The following is a 26,110-nucleotide window of genomic DNA, read 5'->3' on the forward strand; positions in this document are numbered from 1 at the left end:
TGGCCAAACCCTCCCCTAACCCTGACGACGCTGGGCCAATTGTGCGTTGCCTCATGGATCTCCCAGTCACGGCCGGCTACGACCCAGCCCGGGATCGAACCCGGATCTGTAGTGACGCCTCAAGCACTGCAGCGCCTTAGACCGCTGCGCCATGTTCAGCCTATCTGGGAGTAGAATCTGTCTCTCTTTCTCTCTCTTTGGGATTTTGTTCCCATATGATTTACAGGGATTTTGTTCCATCTGTCTCCCTTTGACAGTTAGATGCTCTTCCAAACACTCAAACTTTTAGAATTCAATAAAATACCTTTCAAGTTAAGTTATTTTAATGTTGGTAAGTATGGGGCTGACTGTCCCCAGCCCTCCAACTGCCCTGCTCTCTACCAGAACACACACGTAGTCAAGCACAACATATGACCTTATGTGGTTACATATGACAGATACCCTAACATGCCTCTTCTAACAAGCCTCTTCTTGGATGGTTTGGCGGAACCCCTAAAATCCAACATGTTTGCATGTCAACACAGATTTCAATGCCAATCTCCCCTTTCAACACAATACAGTTCAACATGCAACTTTCAATGCCATTGCAGTATCTGTGTAGTACGTCTCTGGAAGTGGTCCTACAGGGCACCCTATTACCTATATAGTACTACTTTTGACCAGGACCCATAGGGCTCAAAATAGTGCACTGTATAAGGAATAGGGTGTCATTTGGGATGCAACCAAGGAGTGGTCGCACAAGGCCTTGGGCTTAACCTTCCCTTTGCTGGGGTCAAGCCACGGCTCATCACCACCACCACCACGGCTGCCCAGCCCACCCTCTAACCCCCGCCCATCCACCCAGCCCAGCCCCTGAATGAGCGAGTGCCCATCCCCAGACCCAGTGGAGCCACCCCAGCCGCATGGGCAAGGCACACATGGGTGTGATCACAGCCCCATCGGATACCCATCTAACAGCAGCCTTCACCCACGGCCTCACCCACCCACCACCACCGCTCAGCTCTGGTTTACTCCTGCTGCTGTGTGGCTCTGCCGCTCAGCTTTGCCACGACTGGGCCTGTCCCTCGCAGCAGAGGACAAACGTCACATGACCATAGCTGAAGTGGGCAGCACAACCTGTGACTGAAGGATGTGTTCCTGTGTGGCCTCTTGAAAGGAACCTACAAAGCTTGTAATCATGTTACAGAATTTGTTTATGTAATCTATGCATTTCCTGTCCCCTACCCCTTCAGTCTAATTATAACCATTTGATGATTGGCTGACAGCCGTGGTATATCAGACCGTATACCACGGCTAAGGGCTGTGTCCAGGCACTCCTCGGGCCTTATTGCTTAATTAGAATACACACAGACCCCAGACCCCAAACACAATAGTCCTAATCTGACACTGTGACGTACATGACACATACCTTTATAACATGCCTAATCCACATTGGATAGGTAGCAGGAACACAGTGTACATGCGTGGCCAACACAGCCCAACACAGTACCACTTTCCTCACTGTTACAAGGCATAGGACTGTTAATCCTGACCGGAGCAACAGTCAGTCAGGTAGCCTAGTGGTTAGAGCGTTGGGCCAGTAACCGGAAGGTTGCAAGATGGAATCCCCGAGCTGACAAGGTAAAACTCTGTCATTTTGCCCCTGAACAAGGCAGTTAACCCACTGTTCCTAGGCCGTCATTGAAAATAATGAATTTGTTCTTAACTGACTTGCCTAGTTATATAAAGGTAAACAAATAAAAAGTAATGTGTGTCACTCTGTGATGCTACGGATAACTCTGAAATGACAGTGATTAAGGTACCGGTGATAAGGGACAGTTTCATGTTGTGGTGAAACATTCCACCCCAGCAGGCCTGTGCAAAGAAAGCACATCAAGCTGAAATTTCCTCCCTGCTCTAAGCACACATGGTACAGCCCGTCGACAGAAGACACACGTGGTACGATCCGTTGTAGCCGTGTAAGACAGAAGACACAGCAAAAATAGGTAGTAAAGTTTCTTACAGAGCCAGATGAGAGAGAGCACATGGAAAATCCTCATGACCAGTCTGTCAATGTGAATGGTCACACCCCATCATCCAACACACCTCTATTTCAAAGTGGAAAAACCGATGCTAGAGATGAGATGACATCACAATGGATGAGCTAATTCACAAAGGAGGCATCCACTCACTCACTCACTCACTCCTGTCCTGCTAGCTAGCACCCAGGAAAACAATGGTAACCTGCCTGAATGTCACACCTCTAAGGGGTGATCTCCTCCACCAGTCTCTCCAGGGCCCAGCTTTCCAACATCACCCCTCCATCTCCGCCTGGCCCTCTTCCAGTGGTGGGTCACGCTGCTGATCTCCCACCCCAACCTGACACATACCAAATGGCCAGGGAGTTAGACACAACAGGGTGAGAATGAGACATCTGTGGCCCAGGCAGGCCATTAAAGCTGCATCCATCAGCCCAGTGGCACAGGAGACTGTCACTCACTCTACCCAGGATACAGTGTCCCCAGCCTGGACACCCCAGGTCCAGAGAGCCCCATCCCAGACATACACGGCCTCCCCCTCCCTCCCCACCCACCCATAGAGCAGAGGCTCGGCGAGCTCTAAGGTGCCCACATGTTTTGTTCAGCCATCTTCAAGCTTTCCTCTTGCTTTTCCTACACAACAATGATGTTTTTTTCATAAACATCATCCTAAAACATCAAAGCGATACCACCCTCTGACAACAATAATCTAAAGTCACGGTTCTGTAACACTTTTACTCTCCCTTTTCTAAACAACTAGTGGCTGTATATGTATACCCTGTGAAATAGGATTCATCTGAGTAGGTGATGCTGTATGAAGACCGCATGTGACGGCACTGTGAAATACAGTAACAAGAAATGAACAAAACCTGCTTCCCATATGTCACATGGTCACCCTAGTCATTTCATTTCAATTAGGTAAACAGGAAACAATGTCAACATGTGTAAAACTACAGTGTCCTAGTAACACAGGTACCTCAGCCCCAGATTGGAATTTGGAGAAGTCAATGTTTTGATAATTACACATTGACTGAGTAAAAAGCAGGTTACCTCGTGTTCCTGTACTTTGTTATGCTTCGGTAACCCCAAAACAGGACTATATTTACACCTATTTGCATAGTGGAGACTTAGAAGGAAGGCGTTCTATTTAAACCCTGTGTTGTGCTGTGCTGTGCTCTGCTGTGCTGTGCTCTGCTCTGCTGTGCTGTGCATGCCTGAGTGATCAACATGTTCCTGTAGTTTATTCACTGCAGTCTGAGAAGCTGAGCATCTGGGCTGGATGGGGGACGACGCTGCTCTCCCACCTGCTTCATTCAGCCCGGCTCTGCAAACATCCCCAATGGAGCCTCTGTTTGGTTTGCTCCCGTCAGCCAATGAGTTACCTGGGTGCAACCCCCCCCATCTCCTTACCCCCCTGCCCACCTGTAAAGTCCTTGCAGACAAACACAAACAGGGGCCCAGGAAGACACAAGCAGCGCTGAGCGGCTCCTGGTGGAAGATTTAGAAGACTGAACAGTGTTTATTACAGACGTGCTCTGCTCACTGCTGAGCCTCTCTCCTCGGTGAGTGGCACTCTTGTAAAAAACATTGTATAACCTGCCATTGAAACTGAGATTTTTGAGTCGATGACTATAAAAGAGAAACGTCAGGAGCAGACGCTGGAACAGCCCCCCCCTTTCAGGAGAGCTCTTTAATGGACTCAAAATTGGTTGGAAAACAAGGAGCGTGTCTTATAAGTGGCGTGTGTGACAGGCAAAATATCAATCAGAAAAACACACACTTCCTCTACAACACCTGTCTTTTACTCTGCTTCTCCTTCTTCTTCTTCGCCCACCAGAAAATAAATAAGTGCATGAATAATTACAGCTATAAACACCTCGGGGGATTCAACAGGTTTTTGATATTTTCTAAATGTTTCCGCCCCTTAAAATAGGCTCCTACACATTTTCACTTGAGGCTTATTTACAGCCATCTACTTCAAAGCTCTGAGGATTGAAGGCCCCTTATCATCGTTTGTATTAAAATCTGCAGCCTCTCTGTCATTTCCTGCTGTTCCTTTTTAAAGCGTTTGCTAACTTACCTGAGGCTCAGAGAGAAAGAGAGAGTGTGGTCTCACCCTCTGCGTCCAAAATGGCACCCTATTCCCTATATAGGCTTGGTCAAAAGTAGTGCACTATATAGGGAAACGGTTGCCATTTGGGACACAGTCACACCCTCACTGTTAGCCTGCCCTGTCCCAGTACGGGACTGCAATGTATTGTCAACATCACTACACAATGTGTACCAGCATGCTTTAGTTGGTCAGCATGCTTTAGTCAGTCAGAGGCACAGAGTCCCAGCCTCTGGGCTTGTATGCAGGGTTTACAGGGCCTACCCAGGGACTAGGGCCTGGTTAAACAAGCCAGTGTCCCTGCTAGTGTTTACCCAAGGACTAGGGGCTCTAGTGTTTACCCAGGGACTAGGGGCTCTAGTGTTTACCCAGGGACTAGGGGCTCTAGTGTTTACCCAGGGACTAGGGGCTCTAGTGTTTACCCAGGGACTAGGGGCTCTAGTGTTTACCCAGGGACTAGGGGCTCTAGTGTTTACCCAGGGACTAGGGGCTCTAGTGTTTACCCAGGGACTAGGGGCCCTAGTGTTTACCCAGGGACTAGGGGCTCTAATGTTTACCCAGGGACTAGGGGCCCTACTGTTTACCCAGGGACTAGGGGCTCTAGTGTTTACCCAGGGACTAGGGGCTCTACTGTTTACCCAGGGACTAGGGGCTCTAGTGTTTACCCAGGGACTAGGCGCTCTACTGTTTACCCAGGGACTAGGGGCTCTAGTGTTTACCCAGGGACTAGGGGCTCTACTGTTTACCAAGGGACTAGGCGCTCTAGTGTTTACACAGGCTTTGCTGGTAATGAATCCGTTTATCTGGGAAAGGACAAACACTTAAGGCAAAGAAAGCTCGGCACAGAAGCACTGCCGAGACACACACACAAACACACACAGAGAGAGAGGGAGAGAGAGCGAGAGGGAAAAAGAAAGAGAGGGAGAGAGAAAGAGGAGAGAGAGCGAGAGGGAGAGAGCAAGAGGGAGAGAGAAAGAGAGGGAGAGAGAGAGAAAGAGAGGGAGAGAGAGAGAAAGAAAGAGAGGGAGAGAGAAAGAGAGAAAGAGAGGGCGAGAGAGGGAAGAGAGAGAGAGAAAGAGAGGGAGAGAGAGGGAGAGAGAGAAAGAGAGGGAGAGAGAGGGAGAGAAAGAGAGGGAGAGAGAGGGAGAGAAAGAGAGGGGGAGAGAGACAGAGAGAGAGAAAAGAGAGAGAGACAGAGAGAGAGAGAGACAGAGAGAGAGACAGAGACAGAGAGAGAGAGAGAGAGAGAGAGAGAGAGAGAGAGAGAGAGAGAGAGAGAGAGAGAGAGAGAGAGAGAGAGAGAGAGAGAGAGAGAAAGAGAGGGAGAGAGAGAGAGAAAGAGAGAGAGACAGAGAGAGAGAGAGAGAGACAGAGAGAGAAAGAGAGGGAGAGAGAGGGAGAGAGAGAGAAAGAGAGAGAGAGAGAGAGGGAGAGAGAGAGAGAGAGACAGAGAGAGAGAGAGACAGAGAGAGAGAGAGAGAGAGAGAGAGAGAGAGACAGAAAGAGAGAGACAGAGAGAGAGAGGGCTGACCTGGTAAAGTAACATTGAAAAAGTTCACTGACAGAATGTAAGAGGAGCACCGAAATGCTCAGTTAACAGCATTAAGCCACTCATGAAAACTTACTCCGATATATTTGAAACAAATAATTGGCCTTTTAAATGTGTTCACTGCTTAGCTCTATGCAAGTCCTCAAGTTTCAAAACAACAAAGAAACAATGTGAACACATCTGTGATGAACTGTTCTTTACATTCTAATTGAACAGGGTATGTGGGATATGATTTAAACATTACATTACTCATCTCATATGTATACACTGTACTCGATACCATCTACTTCATCTTGCCTATGCCGTTCTGTACCATCACTCATTCATATATCTTTATGTACATGTTCTTATCCCTTTACACTTGTGTCTATAAGGTAGTAGTTTTGGAATTGTTAGGTTAGATTACTCGTTGGTTATTACTGTATTGTCGGAACTAGAAGCACAAGCATTTCGCTACACTTGCATTAACATCTGCTAACCATGTGTATGTGACAAATACATTTGATTTGATAAACCTGCCAGTCTGTCCGCTTGACAAGTTAGCACCTGTGATCCACATCTTCCACATCACAGGCTCTCTTGGCTCTGATGATTGTCCTGACTGTCTAGCGCTCCATGAGCACAGCACACTGCTTAAAATCCTCCTGCGAGTCCTCACCCCCGGGACTTAAGGCCATCAGATAGCAGTGACACAGGATGGGTAGGGATAGGTAGGGATAGGTAGGGATGGGTAGGGATGTGTAGGGATAGGTAGGGTTGATAGGGATGGGTAGGGATAGGTAGGGATGGGCAGGGATGATAGGGATAGGTAGGGATGGGTAGGGATAGGTAGGGATAGGTAAGGATGGGTAGGGATAGGCAGGGATTATAGGGCTATGTGGGGATGGGCAGGAATGATAGGGATAGGTAGGGGTGATAGGGATGGGTAGGGATAGGCAGGGATGGGTAGGGATAGGTAGGGATAGGTAAGGATGGGTAGGGATAGGCAGGGATTATAGGGCTATGCGGGGATGGGCAGGAATGATAGGGATAGGTAGGGGTGATAGGGATAGGTAGGGATGGGTAGGGATGGGTAGGGATAGGCAGGGATGAGTAGGGATGGGCAGGAATGATAGGGATGTGTAGGGATGGGTAGGGGCGATAGGGATCGGTAGGGGTATGTAGGGGTAGGTAGGGATAGGTAGGGATAGGTAGGGATGGGTAGGGATGATAGGGATAGGTAGGGATGGGGGATGATAGGGATAGGTAGGGGTAGGTAGGGATAGGTAGGGGTAGGTAGGGATAGGTAGGGTTGGTAGGGGTAGGTAGGTATAGGTAGGGGTAGGTAGGGATGGGTAGGGCTGATAGGGATAGGTAGGGATGGGGGATGATAGGGGTAGGTAGGGGTAGGTAGGGATAGGTAGGGGTAGGTAGGGATAGGTAGGGTTGGTAGGGGTAGGTAGGTATAGGTAGGGGTAGGTAGGGATGGGTAGGGCTGATAGGGATAGGTAGGAGTAGGTGGGGATAGGTAGGAGTAGGTGGGGATAGGTAGAGATAGGTGAGCGTAGGTGGGGATAGGTAGGGATAGGTAGGAGTAGGTAGAGACAGGTAGGGATAGGTAGGAGTAGGTAGAGACAGGTAGGGATAGGTAGGGATAGGTAGGAGTAGGTGGGGATAGGTAGGGATAGGTAGGAGTAGGTAGGGACAGGTGGGGATGGGGGATGATAGGGGTAGGTAGGGATGGGTAGGTAGGGGTAGGTAGGGATAGGTAGGGGTAGGTAGGGATAGGTAGGGTTGGTAGGGATAGGTAGGTATAGGTAGGGGTAGGTAGGGATGGGCAGGGATGATAGGGATGGGTATGGTTGATAGGGATAGGTAGGGATGGGTAGGGATAATAGGGATGGGTAGGGATAGGTAGGGATGGGTAGGGATAGGTAGGGATGATAGGGATGGGTAGGGATAGGTAGGGATAGGTAGGGATGGGTAGGATGGGTAGGGATGTGTAGGGATAGGTAGGGATGGGTAGGGATGGGTAGGGATAGGTAGGGTTGATAGGGATGGGTAGGGATGATAGGGATGGGTAGGGATAGGTAGGGATGGGTGGGGATGGGTAGGGATAGGTAGGGATGATAGGGATGTGTAGGGATTATAGGGATGGTAGGGATGATAGGGAGTGGTAGGGCTAGGTAGGGATGATAGGGATGTGTAGGGATGATAGGGATGGGTAGGAGTGATAGGAATGGGTAGGGATGGGCAGGGATGATAGGGATGGGTAGGGATCAGTAGGGATGATAGGGATGGGCAGGGATAGGTAGGGATGGGCAGGGATGATAGGGATGGGTAGTGATAGGTAGGGATAGGCAAGGATGGGTAGGGGTAGGCAGGGATGATAGGGATATGTAGGGATGGGCAGGAATGATAGGGATGGGTAGGGGCGATAGGGATGGGTAGGGGTATGTAGGGGTAGGTAGAGATAGGTAGGGATAGGTAGGGATGGGTAGGGATGATAGGGATAGGTAGGGATGGGTAGGGATAGGTAGGGATGGGTAGGGGTAGGCAGGGATGATAGGGATATGTAGGGATGGGCAGGAATGATAGGGATGGGTAGGGGCGATAGGGATGGGTAGGGGTATGTAGGGGTAGGTAGAGATAGGTAGGGATAGGTAGGGATGGGTAGGGATGATAGGGATAGGTAGGGATGGGTAGGGATAGGTAGGGATGGGTAGGGTTAGGTAGGGATGAGTAGGGAAGATAGGGATAGGTAGGGATGGGTAGGGATGATAGGGATAGGTAGGGATGGGTAGGGATGAGTAGGTAGGGGTAGGTAGGGATAGGTAGGGGTAGGTAGGGATAGGTAGGGTTAGGTAGGGATAGGTAGGGTTGGTAGGGGTAGGTAGGTATAGGTAGGGGTAGGTAGAGATAGGTAGGGGTAGGTAGGAATAGGTAGGGGTAGGTAGGGATAAGCAGTGATGGTAGGGGTAGGTAGGTATAGGTAGGGGTAGGTAGGGATAGGTAGGGATAGGTCAGGGTAGGTGGGGATAGGTAGGGGTAGGTAGGGATAGGTAGGGATGGGTAGGGATGGGTAGGAGTAGGTAGAGAGAGAGAGAGAGAGAGGTAGGGATAGGTAGGAGTATGTGGGGATAGGTGGGGATAGGTAGGGATAGGTGGGGATAGGTAGGGATAGGTGGGTATATGTAGGGATAGGTAGGAGGAGGTAGGGATAGGTGGGGATAGGCAGGAGTAGGTAGGGATAGGTAGGAGTAGGTAGGGATAGGTAGGAGTAGGTATGGATAGGAAGGGATAGGTAGGAGTGGGTGGGGATAGGTAGGGATAGGTAGGAGTAGGTGGGGATAGGTAGAGATAGGTGAGAGTAGGTGGGGATAGGTAGGGATAGGTAGGAGTAGGTAGAGACAGGTAGGGATAGGTAGGGATAGGTAGGAGTAGGTGGGGATAGGTAGGGATAGGTAGGAGTAGGTAGGGACAGGCAGGGATAGGTGGGGATAGGTAGGGATAGGTAGGGATAGGTAAGAGTAGGTAGGGATAGGTAGGAGTAGGTGGGGATAGGTAGGGATAGGTAGGAGTAGGTAGGGATAGGTAGGAGTAGGTGGGGATAGGTAGAGATAGGTGAGAGTAGGTGGGGATAGGTAGGGATAGGTAGGAGTAGGTAGAGACAGGTAGGGATAGGTAGGGATAGGTAGGAGTAGGTGGGGATAGGTGGGGATAGGTAGGGATAGGTAGGAGTAGGTGGGGATAGGTATGAGTAGGTAGGAGTAGATGGGGATGGGTAGGGATAGATAGGAGTAGGTAGGGATAGGTAGGAATAGGTGGGGATAGGTAGGAGTAGGTAGGGATAGGTAAGAGTAGGTAGGGATAGGTAGGAGTAGGTAGGAGTAGGTAGGGATAGGTAGGGATAGATAGGAGTAGGTAGGGATAGGTAGGAATAGGTGGGGATAGGTAGGAGTAGGTAGGGATAGGTAAGAGTAGGTAGGGATAGGTAGGAGTAGGTAGGAGTAGGTAGGGATAGGTAGTAGTAGGTAGGGATAGTTAGGAGTAGGTAGGGATAGGTAAGTGTAGGTAGGAATAGGTAGGCGTAGGTAGGAGTAGGTAGGAGTAGGTAGGGATAGGTGAGATAGACTGAGAATGACTCAGATAGAGATAGACTCAGATAGACTGAGAATGAGAAGCGAAAGAGAGAAGAGAGTGATAGAGGAGGCAGAAAGGGGAGAGAGAGAGAGAGAGAGAGAGAGAGAGAGAGAGAGAGAGAGAGAGAGAGAGAGAGAGTAATAGAGAAAAATTGAGAAAAGGAGAGAGAGAAACAGAGAGAAGGCAGAGAGAGAGAGAAGGCAGAGAGAGAGATAGAGAGAGAAGGCAGAGAGAGGAGAGAGAGAGAGAGAGAGAGAGAGGGCAGAGAGAGGAGAGAGAGGAGAGAGGAGGCAGACAGAGGAACGAGATGGATGGGGAGATGAGAATGAGTGTAATGTGGTGAGGATAGAGCTAGAGAGGAGGCAGAGAGAGGAGCGAGATGGAGAGATCAGGAGGAGTGTATTCTGTTATCTCTCATTCAGAATCCTCCATCCACAGGGGTTTGACTCTTCCAGGCGAACCTCTTCTACTGATCCCCTCAAATTAAACAATGTCTTGTGGTAATCCAGAGCATTACTAACCCTACCCGATTCACAGCTACTCACTCAGAAGGAAGCTTTGTTCAGAGAAAAGCTAAGGGAAATCTAGTACAGAATCTGGGATTGTCTCAAATCGCCTTCTTTAGACACCGTCTCTGGAAGGACAACTGATATCTACATTAATGTTAGATCCAGAACATAATTCCCTGGCATGTCCCACAAAACAACGCTGTAACAAGCATATTAGGATGCACTCGGCTTAGGAGGAACACGCTTTCCAGCCTCATGCCTTTTGTTTTGAGACACTGTAAAATAATTTCTGTGAACAGAATAGACGTGAGATGTTTGTGAAATTCTTTTGAAGAGTTTAATAACATTAATCCTGAAATAATTATTGTTATTCAAATATCTGGGGGAAGAATTAGCTAATTAGATGATCTGTTTAGTGAGGCCTTTGAACTCATGAAGGAAATGTACATCTTTTCATAATAAAATTGTTTTAGAAATCTCCTTTCAATAGTCTAATACTAGTCATATGGATAGTATACAAAGTCTTGTTTTTACTAGGACATTTGGCATGCCTAAACAACAGACAAAACATAATACACATCATCTGCCAATTAAAAAGAAGAAAGAAAAATAAAAGCCAGAAATGAACCGCTGTAAAGATGATAGACCACCTGAGCTGAGATAGAAGCAGAGAGCCTGCGGGTGGGGAGGGGGGTGAATACAGGCATCACCTTGTTCAATGTAAACATTTCAACTGGAGAAGCAAACAGGAGGGGATCCACAGCGCTGTTTCCCCTCCTGCCCCACTGCCATGTCCCAGGCTATAATCACCATCTACACCATCCTCCCTTCCTTTCAAGTGGCAGGTCGATAGAGCTGCAGCTACAGTGCTTCTGCCGGGTAATTACAAGGGAAGCAACAAGTGAGCATTGTATGAAGCCGAGGAGACACACTCACACACAGAAGAAAGTGCTCTTTATTCCCAAAACAATCTTTGAGAACCTCTGTGCTTTGCGCTGTGAGGCAATTAAGGATAAGACGTTGGGGATGCATTCAAGAGAAGAAAGAGGTGGCAGCACATTCATTTCTGCACATGAAAATAGTTGAGAGTAGTTTTCACAGTGTGTGTTTACTACGTAATGATAACTGATGTCTATGTAATAACGTCTCAATAAAATGTGTTCCGTTTTTGTATAAATTATCTGATGCATTTGGAGACAAACGTAGCCATTACTTATAATACAAACAGTTTTTGGTCTATATAAGATTTGTCTCACAAATGTGCATACACACACACACACACACACACACAGACGCACACACACAAACAAACTTGACACCTTTAGGTAATTTGAGTGACAACATGACTAGGTCTCAATACTGAGCCCATTTGAAACAGAGCTTCTGATTGTGCTAGCATTTCATTCAGAACACATCAAAGAAAGACTGTTGGAGTAGAATGAATGATGACAGAAACATATGCTTTTTCAAAACACCATGCTTAATATGAGAGTGCTTACTGTTATTACAGATTTAACATCGAAGAATGAGCTTCACCTGATGAAAGATGCATAGTTCCTTGTTGAAAGGGGCAATCAGCAGTTGCTACATCAATTTTTGGACTTGTAAATTAATTATATGTGCCCATTGATTCTTGAAGAATATAACTTATAAATGTCGTACCCCATCAGAACCCAAAATGTAAGCTTGTTTTACTCCAATGTTTGTAAACAAAGTAAATGTAAACAAACACTGTAAAGCTTAAAAACATGGTAAAAACTATAATTTTGAGATCATGGATGGTCTGTCCTTGCATCCATACCTCTGTCTTTGAATTTGAGAGTGGTAACTTTTCTCCAGTCCTATTGCTTTTTACCTAAACAGTTGTGGGGAGCACACTTTTATATTGTTTCAACTGCTGATTGCAGCTTTAAGTTATATGTTTTAAACCACCAACCAATACACAGACAACATACAAAAGTGTAAGCAAAATGAGGGAGTCAACACATTGAGCATGTTTACATGCTCATTTATAATTCGATATTTAACTGATTATGGCAGTAGGCCGAATAAGGCATTAGTCATGTAAACACATTACTCTGCAATCTTAATCAGCGTACGGTCATAATTTAATAAGCATACGCAAATTAAAACACCTTGTTTTCTGAGCAATCTGTCATATTATTAGGACATATAAACACCTTAATCGGAGTAACAGTGGTGTATTTGATTTGCGCATATGATAGCACCAGCCGAGAGCCTCTCTGTTCAGCGCTAGTGAAGTGAGTTCGGAACAACCAGAAGTATGCATCTTAAAAGTAGTTTTCAAATACAAACATTATACAGTATATACCAACTCAGAATAACATGGTCACTGTGGTAGAAGGTTTATTTTGATTTGCAATTTTCTGCATTTATTAAAAGTCCCAATCAGGTAGCCTGATTTCAGATGTGTCCATGTAAACAGGATTATTAGGGAAATTGTTCTTGCAAAGCATGTAAACGTATTAATCGAGGTATTATAGTAATCTGTCTATCCACAATAATCATATTATTGCATGCATATAACCGTTCTCAGTGTCAGTTAGTCCCGCCATAAAATGTGTTTTGTTTTTGATGTGCTGTTGGTTCCGAACATATTCAAGGTTGTATGGGGGTGCGGATGATCAGACAGTGATACATGGGTGTACACGTACGACTTTAGATGGTCTTTTTTTTAACTTTCTAATTTCCTTAGTTTGTTGTCCTTGCATACTTCTGGTATAATAGACACATAGCTTCATTCAGAGACTTGGAATAATGATCCATAATGATTCAACAGAATGAAGAACTCTACATTGTGATGTAGAAGGTAACGTGATGTGGACTTACAGATGGGGACATGGATCCGTTGGGAATGTATGGGTCAGGCAGCATGAGAAACGGGTATCCTGGATACGCTGTTTTATACATCCCTCCATCTTGATGTTTGGACACTGTGGAGAAAGACAAAGATGTGAGATGAGATGTTTTCTGATATTAATTTCACTTCAAATAAACACTTTTTGGTTAACTATTGTAGTTAAAACGGTTATAATTAGCAGTTTTTTACTATTGAAAAAAGTATATTCGACAAATAATGATAGAGCTCTTCGACAGATTGTTACAGACTTGTTTACTACTGTAACATATTTGTGAGACAAAGTGACAGCCGTAATCTTGCATCACAAAAACACAGCCAAACCCCAACCCTTTGTTGTTTGTCACCCAATAGAATGGCTAGCCACTGATCTCTCCAGTCTAGAGTGTTGATGGTAACTTCAAATGTGCAATGCATCTTTACAGGCTGTCCAAACAGAGGGTCATTGATCCGCATGGCTTGTTTTCAACCTTTCAGCTGAATGCATAAGTGGACAACGTTTTGTGAGTTACTTGACATATTCAAACATTGTTAATGAACTAGAGAGCATTTCTAACTTTAAATAACTTGTAGCTGCCCAGAGGTTCAGCACAGCAAGCATACGTTTGTGTTTTTGGCCGTTTTTACCCCATTGGGACAATATATAAACCTAATGTTAAGTTACAGCATGCTTTAATTTAGATTTTCTTTAGGACTTTCAGACTGAAGCTACTTGAAACCTTATTACCATGTTATAACCGATGTAGCCCAGGGAAAGCAACACCTTGCTTTTACAGTCAGTCTATGATGCAACAGCACAGTATTGTCAGAAATCACAGACAACTTGTTTTACTGAGGTACAGTTAGCCTAATTCAGCTCCTGTCTAGTTCTTACCGCTGTCGAGATGCTCCCGGTGTTTCTCTTGATAACCTCTATGTTCGTTTTGCTGACTTCGTCTGACCGCCTGAGTGTCCAAGGCAACATTAAACAAAGATTAGTAACCTGAGAATTACTTTGAAGAGCCAAAAGTTTCATACCAAGACCCCTTTCAACCTTACCAACAGTGCATAACATAACATTCTCTCTCTGTAGTCTACCTACCGCTGCGTTCGAACTTTGATTTGTCTCCGATTCATTCACCAGAGACGACTTGAGGTCAGCTAAGTCCCTTTCTGTGAAAGCGTTTTCTTGAATTTTCTCATCTTGTTCGCCTTCATCCTTGAAGGATATCATTTCATCGTTTGCTCCTTGATCATCTCCTCCGCCACTACTGAGCTGAGGCATGTTGCTTTGAAAATTACCCTAATCAGCGGAGTGCTCCTTTGAAAAAAATAAATGAAACTTCCTATTAACCCAAACCTCCCTAAATTGTTGCGCTCAGATACGGCCAAAGTATAAAACAAAACAAAAGTTGCTCTGCTGTGGAGCGGCCCTGCAAGTTGAAAGTAATGTTGCTCGGCAGCAACAAATAGTGCATTTGAGCTCGAAACAAGGCGAGGACTCCCAACATCAAAGATCGCCGACCAGTGATTGACAGATTCGATGACTTGTTGGGGGTTGTTTCAGCAGAGGGTTCCGCTCTTAAAGAGACATCACCTCAGAGCCTGTTGGCCATATTCATGTCTTTTAACACTTCATCATGGATAAAGTTGCTTGCTTTTAGCAAAGACTGAACCGAAGTCCTGGATATAAGACACGTGAGCAAACGGTCTTTCAGATTCTTCTGCATTGATAGATATTTCCCACAACGCAGTCTAGTTATGTAACATTGTTATAACATTGTTATACATTTGAGTGGTGCAGTGGTCTAAGGCCTCTCAGTGCTTGAGGCGTCACTACAGACACCCTGGTTCGATTCCAGGCTGAATCACAACTGGCCGTGATTGGGAGTCCCATAGGGCGGCGCACAATTGGCCCAGCATCGTCCGGGTTTGGCTGGTGTAGTAATCATTTGTTCTTAACTGACTTGACTAGTTAAATAAAGGTAAAACATATATATATACATTGTGAACACACACACACACACACACACACTTCTACCAGACTCTTATTATGATTGCTAAATACTGCACAATTTAAAACACTTGCCCTCCAATTCCCCCTTCCTCAAAACAGGTGTAAATATTGTACTATAAATTGTGCCTTTCTGTGTTATACTTATGCTATTTTCTTTATGTTCGTATTCTTAGATTTGATTATTTCTTATTGTTGTTGCATTGTTGAGAAGGAACCTGCAAGTCAGCATTTCATTGGATGCACATGTTGTGTATACCATACATAGGACTTATAAAGAGAGAGAGATCAGGGATGCTGAGGGTAAAACATAGTTCCTTCATATACACTACATATTTAGAAACAAAACCATAAAACCATGTTTGCCCAATATTTGTGAAGTTGTAGAAATATTGATGTGAGATTTGTATTGACATTGTGAGAACATCAGAGACATGTAGGGCATCCCCTGTAAACCATCAGAAAATGAGTCAAGCTCATCAATAAAAGAGGCATGAAATGTTGCAGCTAGTCTCTAGAGCACATGGATTCAGTTGTAATCTCAAAAACAGCAACTTGCTGGAATGAAACTATTTGATCGATGCAAAACAAATTTGGAGGGGAAAACAGAATGTAGTTCAAAGATGTAGACTTGATGTCTGGGTGCCTTGTCAAACAAGTAGGGGAGGCTGGGGTTGGTTGTCACTTTTTACCCATGTGTATTTCTCAGCACCAGTACATCTTACAAGACTCTTTTCAACATGAATAGAAAGACCAAGGTATTGGGTTGAAATAGGAACCCTTTTTATCATCATATCTTATTCTGACATGGGGTTATAAGCCATCAAACACACACTGTCAACTTGCGACAACCAGCCCCATCACAGGGTTGGTTGTCACACAGTATGGGGTTGGTTGACACAATGTTTGCTAGTATTCCCTTTGTAACAGGAAATGAAGCAATTTAGCAAACATTCTTAGAAATAGCCTTTCTTAGATCGAACTATACTCCTAACAAAATTCAGCATTTTATGCCTTGAGAACAACTTATGACATTTTCAGTCAATTTGTTTGTGTATGTGTGTGTTTGTGTACTAGTGTGGGTGTGTGACAGAAACAAATTGTGTGAGATGCAAGACGTTTCACAGACACGTATTTAGAATACCTGCATTCTAAATTCTACAGTTCTATATATGGTTTATACATCAGCCAAGGCATCTACATTATATTCCAATGTCCTGGCGACGTCTTTCCAATGTGCATAATGTCTCCACACTACATACTCCCAACACATTTTGATATGTTGGCCAAAGGTGTTTACTGGGAAGAGAGGTCTCTATAGCAACAGCAGAAAAGAGCTTGGTATTTATTGAATACTGGCAGTGGAAATGTCCCTGAACAATATGGTTATAATGGAGTTGATAGTGACAACTAACCCCACATTCCATGTGACAACCATCCCCAACCACCCCCCAAATGCTAATTAAGATGCTAGTTACCACATGGCTTGACCAAGCAACTCAGAAATAGGTTTGGAATGTAGCTCTCCCTTTCCTCTTTTCTACAACATTTTTCATGTATTCTGCCATAATTCAAACGTTCATAAAGAAAATACCAATACATCTTATTTTTACTTTCACCTATGAAAAGCACATAAATCCCCTCACCTCAATGTAGTGGTGGAGTGATTAGCCGAAATCTAGTTTCTCTTGAGCAGTGGTGTAAAGTACTTAAGTAAAAATATTTTAAAGTACTACATAAGTCGTTTTTTTTGGGGTATCTGTACTTTACGATGTATATTTTGGACTACTTTTACTCCACTACATTCCTAAAGAAAAGAATGTACTTTTTACTCCATACATTTTCCCTGACACCCAAAAATACATTTTCAATGCTTAGCAGGACCGGAAAATGGTCCAATTCACGCACTTATCAAGAGAACATCCCTGATCATCCCTACTGCCTCTGATCTGGATGACTCACTAAACACAAATGCTTCATTTGTAAATTATGTCTGCGTGTTGTAGTGTGCCCTTGACTATCCGTAAATTTTAAAAACAATACAGTTGTGCTGTCCGATTTCCTTATTATAAAATTATATTATAAAATCCTTATTTGAAATTATTTATACTTTTACTTTTTATACTTAAGTATATTTTTGCAATTCAATTTACTTTTGATATTTAAGTCTATTTAAAACCAAATATTTTTAGACTTTTACTAAAGTAGTATTTTACTGGGTGACTGTCACTTTTACTTGAGTCATTTTCTATTAAGGTATCTTTACTTTTACTCAAGTATGACAATTGGGTTCTTTTTACACCACTGCTCTTGAGTGATAAATCAGATTCAGCCTTAACTGTGCTATGTAGTAAGGAGTTGTAGTTTCCAACAGGCCAATTTTCTATATAGTTTAGCGCATAAAGCTGGGTAATTAACTACAATGCCCATAATCCATTGCGCAGCTAGTTGTGGTCTTTGTGTCTTTTATGCTTACGACAGATGAGTTTCAAGTTTTAATGTCACATGCACAAGTACAGTGAATTGCCTTTCTTGTAAACTCAAAACCCAACAATGCAATAATAAAAAACTATGTAATACTAGAAAAAACACAAGAATAGGAAATATGAGACACAATAAAGTAAGTAAGTAAGTAAGTAAGTAAGTAAGTAAGTAAGTAAGTAAGTAAGTAAGTAAGTAAGTAAGTAAGTAAGTAAGTAAGTAAGTAAGTAAGTAAGTAAGTAAGTAAGTAAGTAAGTAAGTAAGTAAGTAAGTAAGTATACTATATACAAGAAATATTTAAGGGGTAAGGGGACTAGGCAACAGGATATAAGATAAACAGAGTAGCAGCTTGTATGTGAGTGGGTGTGCGGGTGCTTAGAGTCAGTATAACTGTATGTGCAAATTATGTGTGAGTGAGCAAATGATGGAGTGAGAGGCAGAAGAATGCGTGATTGTGGAAATAGAGAGCAGCTGTTGCTTCGCGAGGTATCTCTACCTGAAAATACATGATCTAAGTGATTGATAGTTAGTATTCAGCAGTCATAAAATTATGCCTTATTTACTTTGAAGATCTACAAAATAGTAATTTTGTAAGACCGCATATGCAGCAGCTATATAGAGAGGAGATGATGAATTGGAATTAAATAATAAAGTCATCAAATAAAACAAATGTAATATACACAACAATTGAAATATTTTGGTAAAGTTATGTGAATAAATGATGGTAAATAAGAGATAAGCAGTAAATGGGCAGCCACTACCATCATGGGACTTTTATTCATTGTTTTATTCTGTGTTACATCATTCAACCCAAATAATCGAAACCGAAATCGAAAACCGTGATTATTTTTTTATAATTGACCTGAAATCGAACCAACCTCAAAAAGTACTAATCGCTCAGCACTACCTCCATGTTTTGTCATGTTGACATGAATTGACCAGGTGGATGAGTTCTTTCAAAGAATTCACACATTTTAATCTTACAATTACTACACAGCACCCTCTAGATTGCGAGTAATAAGCACTGTGACAACCAACCCGTGAGACAACCAAAACAGGTCTCCCCTGACTGTTTTAAAAAAAAGATTTTTTCACTTCATGCATTTTTTATGCTGATACAGTAGCATGGTCTTCTGAGTTTTAATTGAGAAATATTTATACGCGCCCATGCTGTGACTTAATATTTGACTTAATCTGTTGCCTTGAAAGAAAATGATGAACCACAGCTGGGAAATAGAATTAAATACAAACAGAAAATGTGCCTAGTATTTGCATAAAGCTGCATATTTATACAATATTGGCCATGCATATTAATAAAAAGATTAAAATGAGCAGTTTAATGTATGCAAATCTAAATTATAAATGAGTTGTTTAAACTCCTTGTTTATTCGCATTGATTAAATATAGACAGCTGTTTTTCATAGAACCAGTTTCTCTATGTGGCTTACTTCACAATTTCTCGCATCTTTGGGTCTTCTTGTGTGTCTCTCTTTCTGTGCTTACATTGGTTTCACATATCCTTGAGGTGGTGTCTGTGCTTGTTCCTTCGTTGGACTTGACTGTGTGTGAGTTTTGGATTTGATTAATATGATCGATCTTTGTTGACCTCAAATCCTTCTTATCAGTCTGTGAGTTTGCATGACTCACTCACACACCAGCCTCTGTATCCTCCTCTCTTATCTCCTCTATGGTAATTGCAGCCATGACGTCAGTAAATTATACTCTCTGCTCTCTCTGCCTTAGGGGCAGGAAACACCAAAAAAGGAAAGAAAAAAACACTGCCTGCCAACAGTAGCACTTCATGTCGAGAGAAAAATATACCATTGGTAATATTGCTTCAGGCAGCAGTTTACGGTAACCCAATGCAAATATTAATGGCACATAAGTAGTTACTATAATGTCAACGGGTTGAACTCAGATCAAGTTTGTAAGACAGAACTATGTCTGGGGGTGATGTTGTACACATGATGTGGAATCTTGCAACATTTATCGAGTTCCACCGAAGTTAAACCTGTTTGCTATACATGTTGGTGCATTGGCGTCTCAGATATGCATTTTCCTTCTCAGATATCACTAAGCCTGAACAATTGGAATCATGGAATGATTTCAAGTGAGAACTTTGGTTTTTAGAAATTCTTTTTCCGTTTCTTAATCATTTGCAAGGGAAACCACTCTCTTTTGTACAGATTACAGCACAAATGATAAATTGCAGTTCCTATAAAACAAATTATATACTCTGCTTTCTAAATAAACTTCAGGCACATTAAAGCAGCAAAGTAATTAAATCATATCCTTTCATTGAGGCTACGCCACATCGAAGGGAACAGCTCTTAACTGGAACCACTTGTGTGCGTTTTATTGGTAGTTTCCCTCCAACCAAAAACATGTTCTCTCAAGCAGCGTCCAATGTGCAATACTGAACCTTAGCAAATCTTTTCGACAGTCTAATTTTATATATCTTTTCCCCATGAAGGATTCCATCATTCAACAAATATGAAGAGCCCTTAAATGTGAAACCCTGTAAATGAGAGTAATTCATCAGATGTGTGAGGTTACTATTTCTTATAGCTGTTGTCGTTGAACATGGGAAAGGTTCTTGGTCAACTAAATTGATGTGAGGACAATATTAACATTACATTTAAGTCCGTCTTTGGTCACTATGAGAGTTCCACATGTTGTATCTGAAAGTGGTGGCATGTCTAACGGTGTTAAATGGAGAAATGGAATTGCTATTCCTACTTTGTTTTCTTTTCCTAATAGGTATAATCCAATCTTTGAGTCTCCTGTTGTTCTGAAATCTCAAATGTAATCTGACTTGTATTGAAAAAGGTTTGACATTTTTACATCTTAACATTCGTAGTTTATTACCTAAAAATGGATAATGGATAATGCTTCTCTCAGGCAGACCCTGATATTTGTATTTGATCTGAAACCTGGTTAACTGATAAACCCTGGACTCTGATGTTGCTATGGATGGTTACAATGTGTTTAGGGTTGATAGGAAAGGAAAAGGGAGTAGTGTTGCTATTTACACAAAGAATCTTATTTCTGTGTCTCTGTTAAAGGCTACATCCAGTCCTAAACTATTTGAATTGTTGGCTTTAAGTCTTCAGCTCGGTTCAAACTCAAAAATAACAGTTATAGGAATCTATCGTCCACCCTCCTCCAAGAAGTGTGTACTAAACGAACTCACTGATTTAATTGCCATTTTTACTACCCCAGAGGTGTTGATCGCTGGAGATTTTAATCTTGCATGGGGAACGTAGGCTGTTGACTGTTTAAAGGATATTTGTACTAATCTAAATTTGTCCCAGCTGATTACAAAGCCTACTCGTCCAAACTTAAAGGACCCTATGAAATCGACTTTGATTGACCTCATATTTACAAATACTCCAGAGAAGGGGGGGTATTCAGTTGTCGAACTGAATGTATTCAACTGAAATGTGTATTCCGCATTTAACACACACCCTAATTTTCTTTGGATATTAGTGACCACTGTCCCATTGCATGTGTCAGGGATATACGGATGCCTAGATCCAAACCTCGTTTTATCAATTTTAAACATTTAAATTAACAGGCTGTTTTTTGTGTCCTTTGTTTTGGTGACTTTGATTGTATTGCATCTATACCTGACACAGAGTGGCTCTGAACCACTTCTCAAATGTTTTCAATTGTATTGCATCTATACCTGACCCAGAGTTGGCTCTGAACCACTTCTCAAATGTTTTCAATTGTATTGCATCTATACCTGACCCAGAGTTGGCTCTGAACCACTTCTCAAATGTTTTCAATTGTATTGTAGATTAACATGCTCCCTTTAAAAAATGGAGAATTAAAAAATAGGTCTTGCCTTTGGTTCAGTCCAGAGCTACTGTATCTGAAGTCATACACAACAGAGATGCTGCCTGGGCCAAAGCTAGTTTCACAGACTCATGCCCAGACTGGCAGTCTTTCAGGCAATTGAGAAATCTGTGTGTAAAACTAGTTAAAAAAGCAAAATCGGATGATGTTAATACACTATCTGAATGTACAGGGAACACAGCTACATTTTGGAAAGCTGCTACGTCACTGAAGGGTTGTCTCCTCTTCTCTCCCCCAATAAATGAATTTAGATTCAGGCACTATTACTGACAAAATTTATATTATTAATGCATTTAATTTGATCTCTGCGGGCTATATATTTGAATGTATTTCAACGCCAGCTCGTGAAAATAGTAGTTTGTCTACTCTATTGAATGTTACTGAAAATGCTGGTCAGGAGTTTTGTTTTCGGAAATTCACTGATGAAGAAGTCCTGAATGCTTTGCTAACATTAGACAAAAAAATCCACAGGGGCTGATCATTTGGAGTCTGGTCTGCTTTAGTGTGCAGATCCCTTTATTGCTGCCTCGCTAGCCCACATTTTAATTAACATTGTTATCAGGAAGTATTCCAAAAGCATGGAAATCCGTATATATGCGGCCACTCCATAAGGGATACAAATGATCTTGACAACTATCACTCCATTACTAGACAACCTTCTTTAGCTAAGATTCTTGAATCCTTTGATAATGTACAACTTCGTTCCTTTTAATCTGATAACTGTATTTTTAATATAAACCAATCAGGGTTTATGCCTGGGCATAGTACTACCACAACAACCACGCTAGTTGTTAATGATCTTGGCAATGCCTTGGATGCTAAAAAGAGCTGTGCTGCCTTGTTTATTGACCTGTCAAAGGTGTTCGACACTGTTGATCATTTTGTTTTGCTGAAGAAGTTATCAAAAATAGGCCTGGGATATACAGCCTGTTTATAGTTTCAGAATGATCTTTTTATTTTTTTTGAATTATCTTAGCGACAGAACTCAGGCCATCTTAACAGATGGGGTTAAATCCGAATTTCTTGAGATTCAAAAAGATGTTACTCAGGGTTCAATTTTGGGTCCATTATTGTTCACATTGTATATTAATGACATAGGAAACACTGTTGATACTTGTAACATTCATCTCTATGCAGATGACACAGTTTTGTATTCCTGTGCCACCTCAGCATGACTTTGATTCAATTCTGAAATCACTGACAGATCTTAAATGAGTGTTAAATGCAAGTAAAACCAAGCTCATGCTGTTCTCTAGGTCACGAAATGTTGACCCTGAGGACCTGCATATTTGCACTTCAAATGGAGCCCAAATTGAGCTTGTTTCTCAATATAAGTACCTGGGTGTCTGGATTGATGAGAAGTTGTCCTTCGTAAAGCATATAGAAAATGTGACTAAGAAGCTAATATCCAAGATTGTTTTTTAATATTGAAATAAATCATGCCTCAGTATTGAAAATAGGAGAAAGATTGTCAAACAACGCTTCTCCCTGTATAGTATTTTAGTGATGTTGTTTACATGCATGCGTTTTGAAACCCTTGGACACAGTCTACCATTCCGCAATATGTTTTATCACAAGGGACAATTTTAGGACTCATCATTGTAGTCTGTATAAAAATGTGGGATGGACCTCTCTGTCTGTAAGAAGAGAGTTGCATTCTCTTTGATTTATTTCCAAAGCAATCTGACAGAAACTGCCTCCATATGTAACTTCATTAATGAAGTTTAGAATCCTCAGTTACCAAACCTGTTCCCAGGAATGGATAACACTAGAGATTCCTTCAGTCTCCACAGATTTGGGGAAATCTGCGTTTTGTTTTTATGCCCCTAATTTGTGGAACAATCTGCAGAGTTCACTGCAGCTAGATGTACTGGTGTCACTGAGACAGTTCACATTATTGATTACGGACCTCTATGTAGACGAATGTGATTGCTTTTATTAAATATATTTATTTTGCTATTGTGTGCTGAATTGTATCAATCAATCAATCAATCAGATGTATTTATAAAGCCCTTTTTACACCAGCTGATGTCACAACGTTCTATACAGAAACCCAGCGTAAAACCCCAAACAGCAAGCATTGCAAGTGTAGAAGCACGGTGGCTAGGGAAAACTCCCCAGAAAGGCCAGAACCTAGGAAGAAACCTAGAGCGGAACCAGGCTCTGAGGGGTGGCCACTCCTTTTCTGGCTGTGCCGGGTAGAGATTATAACAGAACATGGCCAAGATGTTCAAACGTTCATAGATGACCAGCAGGGTCAAATAATAATAATAATCACAGTGGTTGTAGAAGGTGCAACAGGTCAGCACCTCAGGAGTAAATGTCAATTGGCTTTTCATAGCCGAGCCTTTGTATAATTATATACAAAACAATTCTATTTTTTATATACACATATATGTGTATGTTTTATTATTCTGTTTTTATTGTAATGTATACAGGGCTCTTTTGTAAAATATATTTTTAATCTCATGTGACTCCCTGTTTAAATAAAGGTTAAATAACAAAATGCTATAAAGTATGCTATGAAGCAGGGTTGGAGTCCATTCCATTTGAATTCCAGTCAATTTAGAAAGTAGGCCTAATGCAAATTGCAATTCCTAATTTAAAAAGCATTGAAGATAATTGTAATTTCAGTGTACGTCCTGAATGATTGGAATTGAAATGGAATTGACCCCAACCCTGCTATAAAGGGCATAGGGTGCAATTTGGGACACATCATATATTTGACCTGGAAGGTTCTTTCTCCTTCTAAACTGGAGTTTGATGAAAAATATGTAAAAAGGCATTTCTGTCTGTTATCTCCTCTATAATTATCTAGGACTTTCACACAAACACTATTTGAATACATCTCTGAGGTCTACATAATTGATGTGTCCCCTCTGAGTGCGTTGTGAGGCAGAGTCAAACTGAGGATAATAAGCACAGCAGAAAGGAGACATTAGAAATGTAATAGTGATTCTGCAATGTGCACTTGTTTCTATGAAGGTTAAATAAAGCTAGGTTACTTTGAATGGTACATTTAAGTTAAAAGGAGGTCAATTGCTAAGTAAAAAGTAAGTTAACCTTGTGCCTCATTTTGAGTAAGGGAATGAGTGTATTAAGGAGAAGAAAGTGGCAAACCATTATTGGAAAGGGTCCATCTTCTCTCACAACTGCTTTAGCTCATGTGCTTTTAAAGTTGTTAGTTAAAAGAGCTGGACTGGCACATAAAAAAATGCTCTCTGATGGGACCTACCATACAGAGACAAATGTTGCATCCCAAATGGCATTCTATTTCCTATATAGTGCACTACTTTTGACCAGGGCCCATGAGTGGGGTATTGTGATGACTGTTCTACCCTAGCCCTCCCCTACTCTGTAGTCAGGGCTGTATGGAAAGGTGGATACCTAGTCAGTTGTACAATTGAAGGCATTCAACTGAAATGTGTCTTCCGCATTTAACCCAACCCCTCTGAATAAGAGAGGTCCGGAGGGCTGCCTTAATCCACATCCACGTTTTCGGCGCCCATGGAACAGTGTGTTAACTCAGGGGCAGAACGACTGATTTTTACCTCGTCAAACTTTCGGTTACTGGCCCAAAGCTCCTACCCAACAGGGCTGTAGTGTTGTCTGTTACTGAGGACAAGGCCTTGGTCCTGAGGTTACTGTGCCCTCCCCTCCCAAGCAGAGACTGAACCTTGGCAGTGGAGGGAGAAACCTGTTGTAATCTGTGAGGCAGGAAACAAAGGGCTTCGTTAATGCAGAGACTTGCAGGGACCTTTGATGTGGAGCCAAGCCATTCACTCCTCGCTTCTTCCACACACACAGGCGTGCGTGTGCACACACACACTCATTAAGGCACACACACACACAGATGCACATACAAACACACTTACACACAGATGCAAGTACACATGCACTCAAAGAAATAACTGTAGAAACAAATGTACTCTTTTCCCCTGCCCCTGAGTTGGAACGTGCCTGCTATTTAGAGATACACTAGATTGAAACAATGATGTCTGTTTGTTCAAGATGCACCACAAGGTAGCAGGTTGCTTCAGTGGAAAGATATTTTTTTTTACTGCAACTTTTTAACTCATTGACTTTATTCCATTGCTTGTTGATCTTACGCCAACATGTCCACGGTGCAATTATTTAAAACAGTGCAACCTTATTTGGCATCACCACACAACTTCACAATTGTATTCGAGTGTAACCCTAAAGTCATTGACATGCAAAAGCAAGTTTTAGCTTGGATTTGTGCTACAGTGAGTGAGGCAGCCCAGCCCCGCCTCTGTACCTAACTTGATATTAGCGGTTTTGCTGATATTGGTTGGTTGTTACCACAGTCCAGCAAGGTCTGCTGTGGTTGAGTAACTATCTCCCTGATGAGGTTTTTATCCAGGCGCAGTCTCTCACATAAAGAGAGACTGTGCCTCTATATGTGTGTGTGTGCAAGCATCTGCATGTGTGTGTGTTTTTCTGTATGACCTTGTGTCATATTTGTGTGTGTGTGTGTGTGTGTGGATATATGCATGCATTTGTGTGTATGATTGACTTTGTGTGTGTGTGTGTGTGTGTGTATGACTTGTGTGCGATGTGTGTGTCTG

General features: G+C 42.6%; 1 protein-coding gene across 12 annotated transcripts in view; it reads right to left on the minus strand.

The window, feature by feature from the left end:
- Window positions 1-14,698, minus strand: part of LOC109873359 (transcription factor 7-like 2) — a 63,096-nt gene extending 48,398 nt beyond the window's left edge. For 5 of the 12 annotated variants that reach the window (XM_031807577.1, XM_031807576.1, XM_031807574.1 and 2 more), the window contains exons 1-3: window positions 14,268-14,691; window positions 14,061-14,130; window positions 13,159-13,262 (exon numbers count right to left, since the gene is read on the minus strand). In XM_031807577.1, coding sequence (XP_031663437.1) covers window positions 13,159-13,262; window positions 14,061-14,130; window positions 14,268-14,450 — 357 coding nt within the window. In that variant the 5' untranslated portion in view covers window positions 14,451-14,691. Of the gene's footprint in view, window positions 1-13,158; window positions 13,263-14,060; window positions 14,131-14,267 lie in introns of all 12 variants that reach the window. The other 7 variants (XM_031807575.1, XM_031807581.1, XM_031807585.1 and 4 more) reach the window with 5 other exon arrangements.
- Between the last annotated feature and the right edge of the window lie 11,412 nt (window positions 14,699-26,110).

This window comes from Oncorhynchus kisutch, linkage group LG28, assembly GCF_002021735.2.
Source record: "Oncorhynchus kisutch isolate 150728-3 linkage group LG28, Okis_V2, whole genome shotgun sequence".
NCBI classification, from domain to species: domain Eukaryota; kingdom Metazoa; phylum Chordata; class Actinopteri; order Salmoniformes; family Salmonidae; genus Oncorhynchus; species Oncorhynchus kisutch.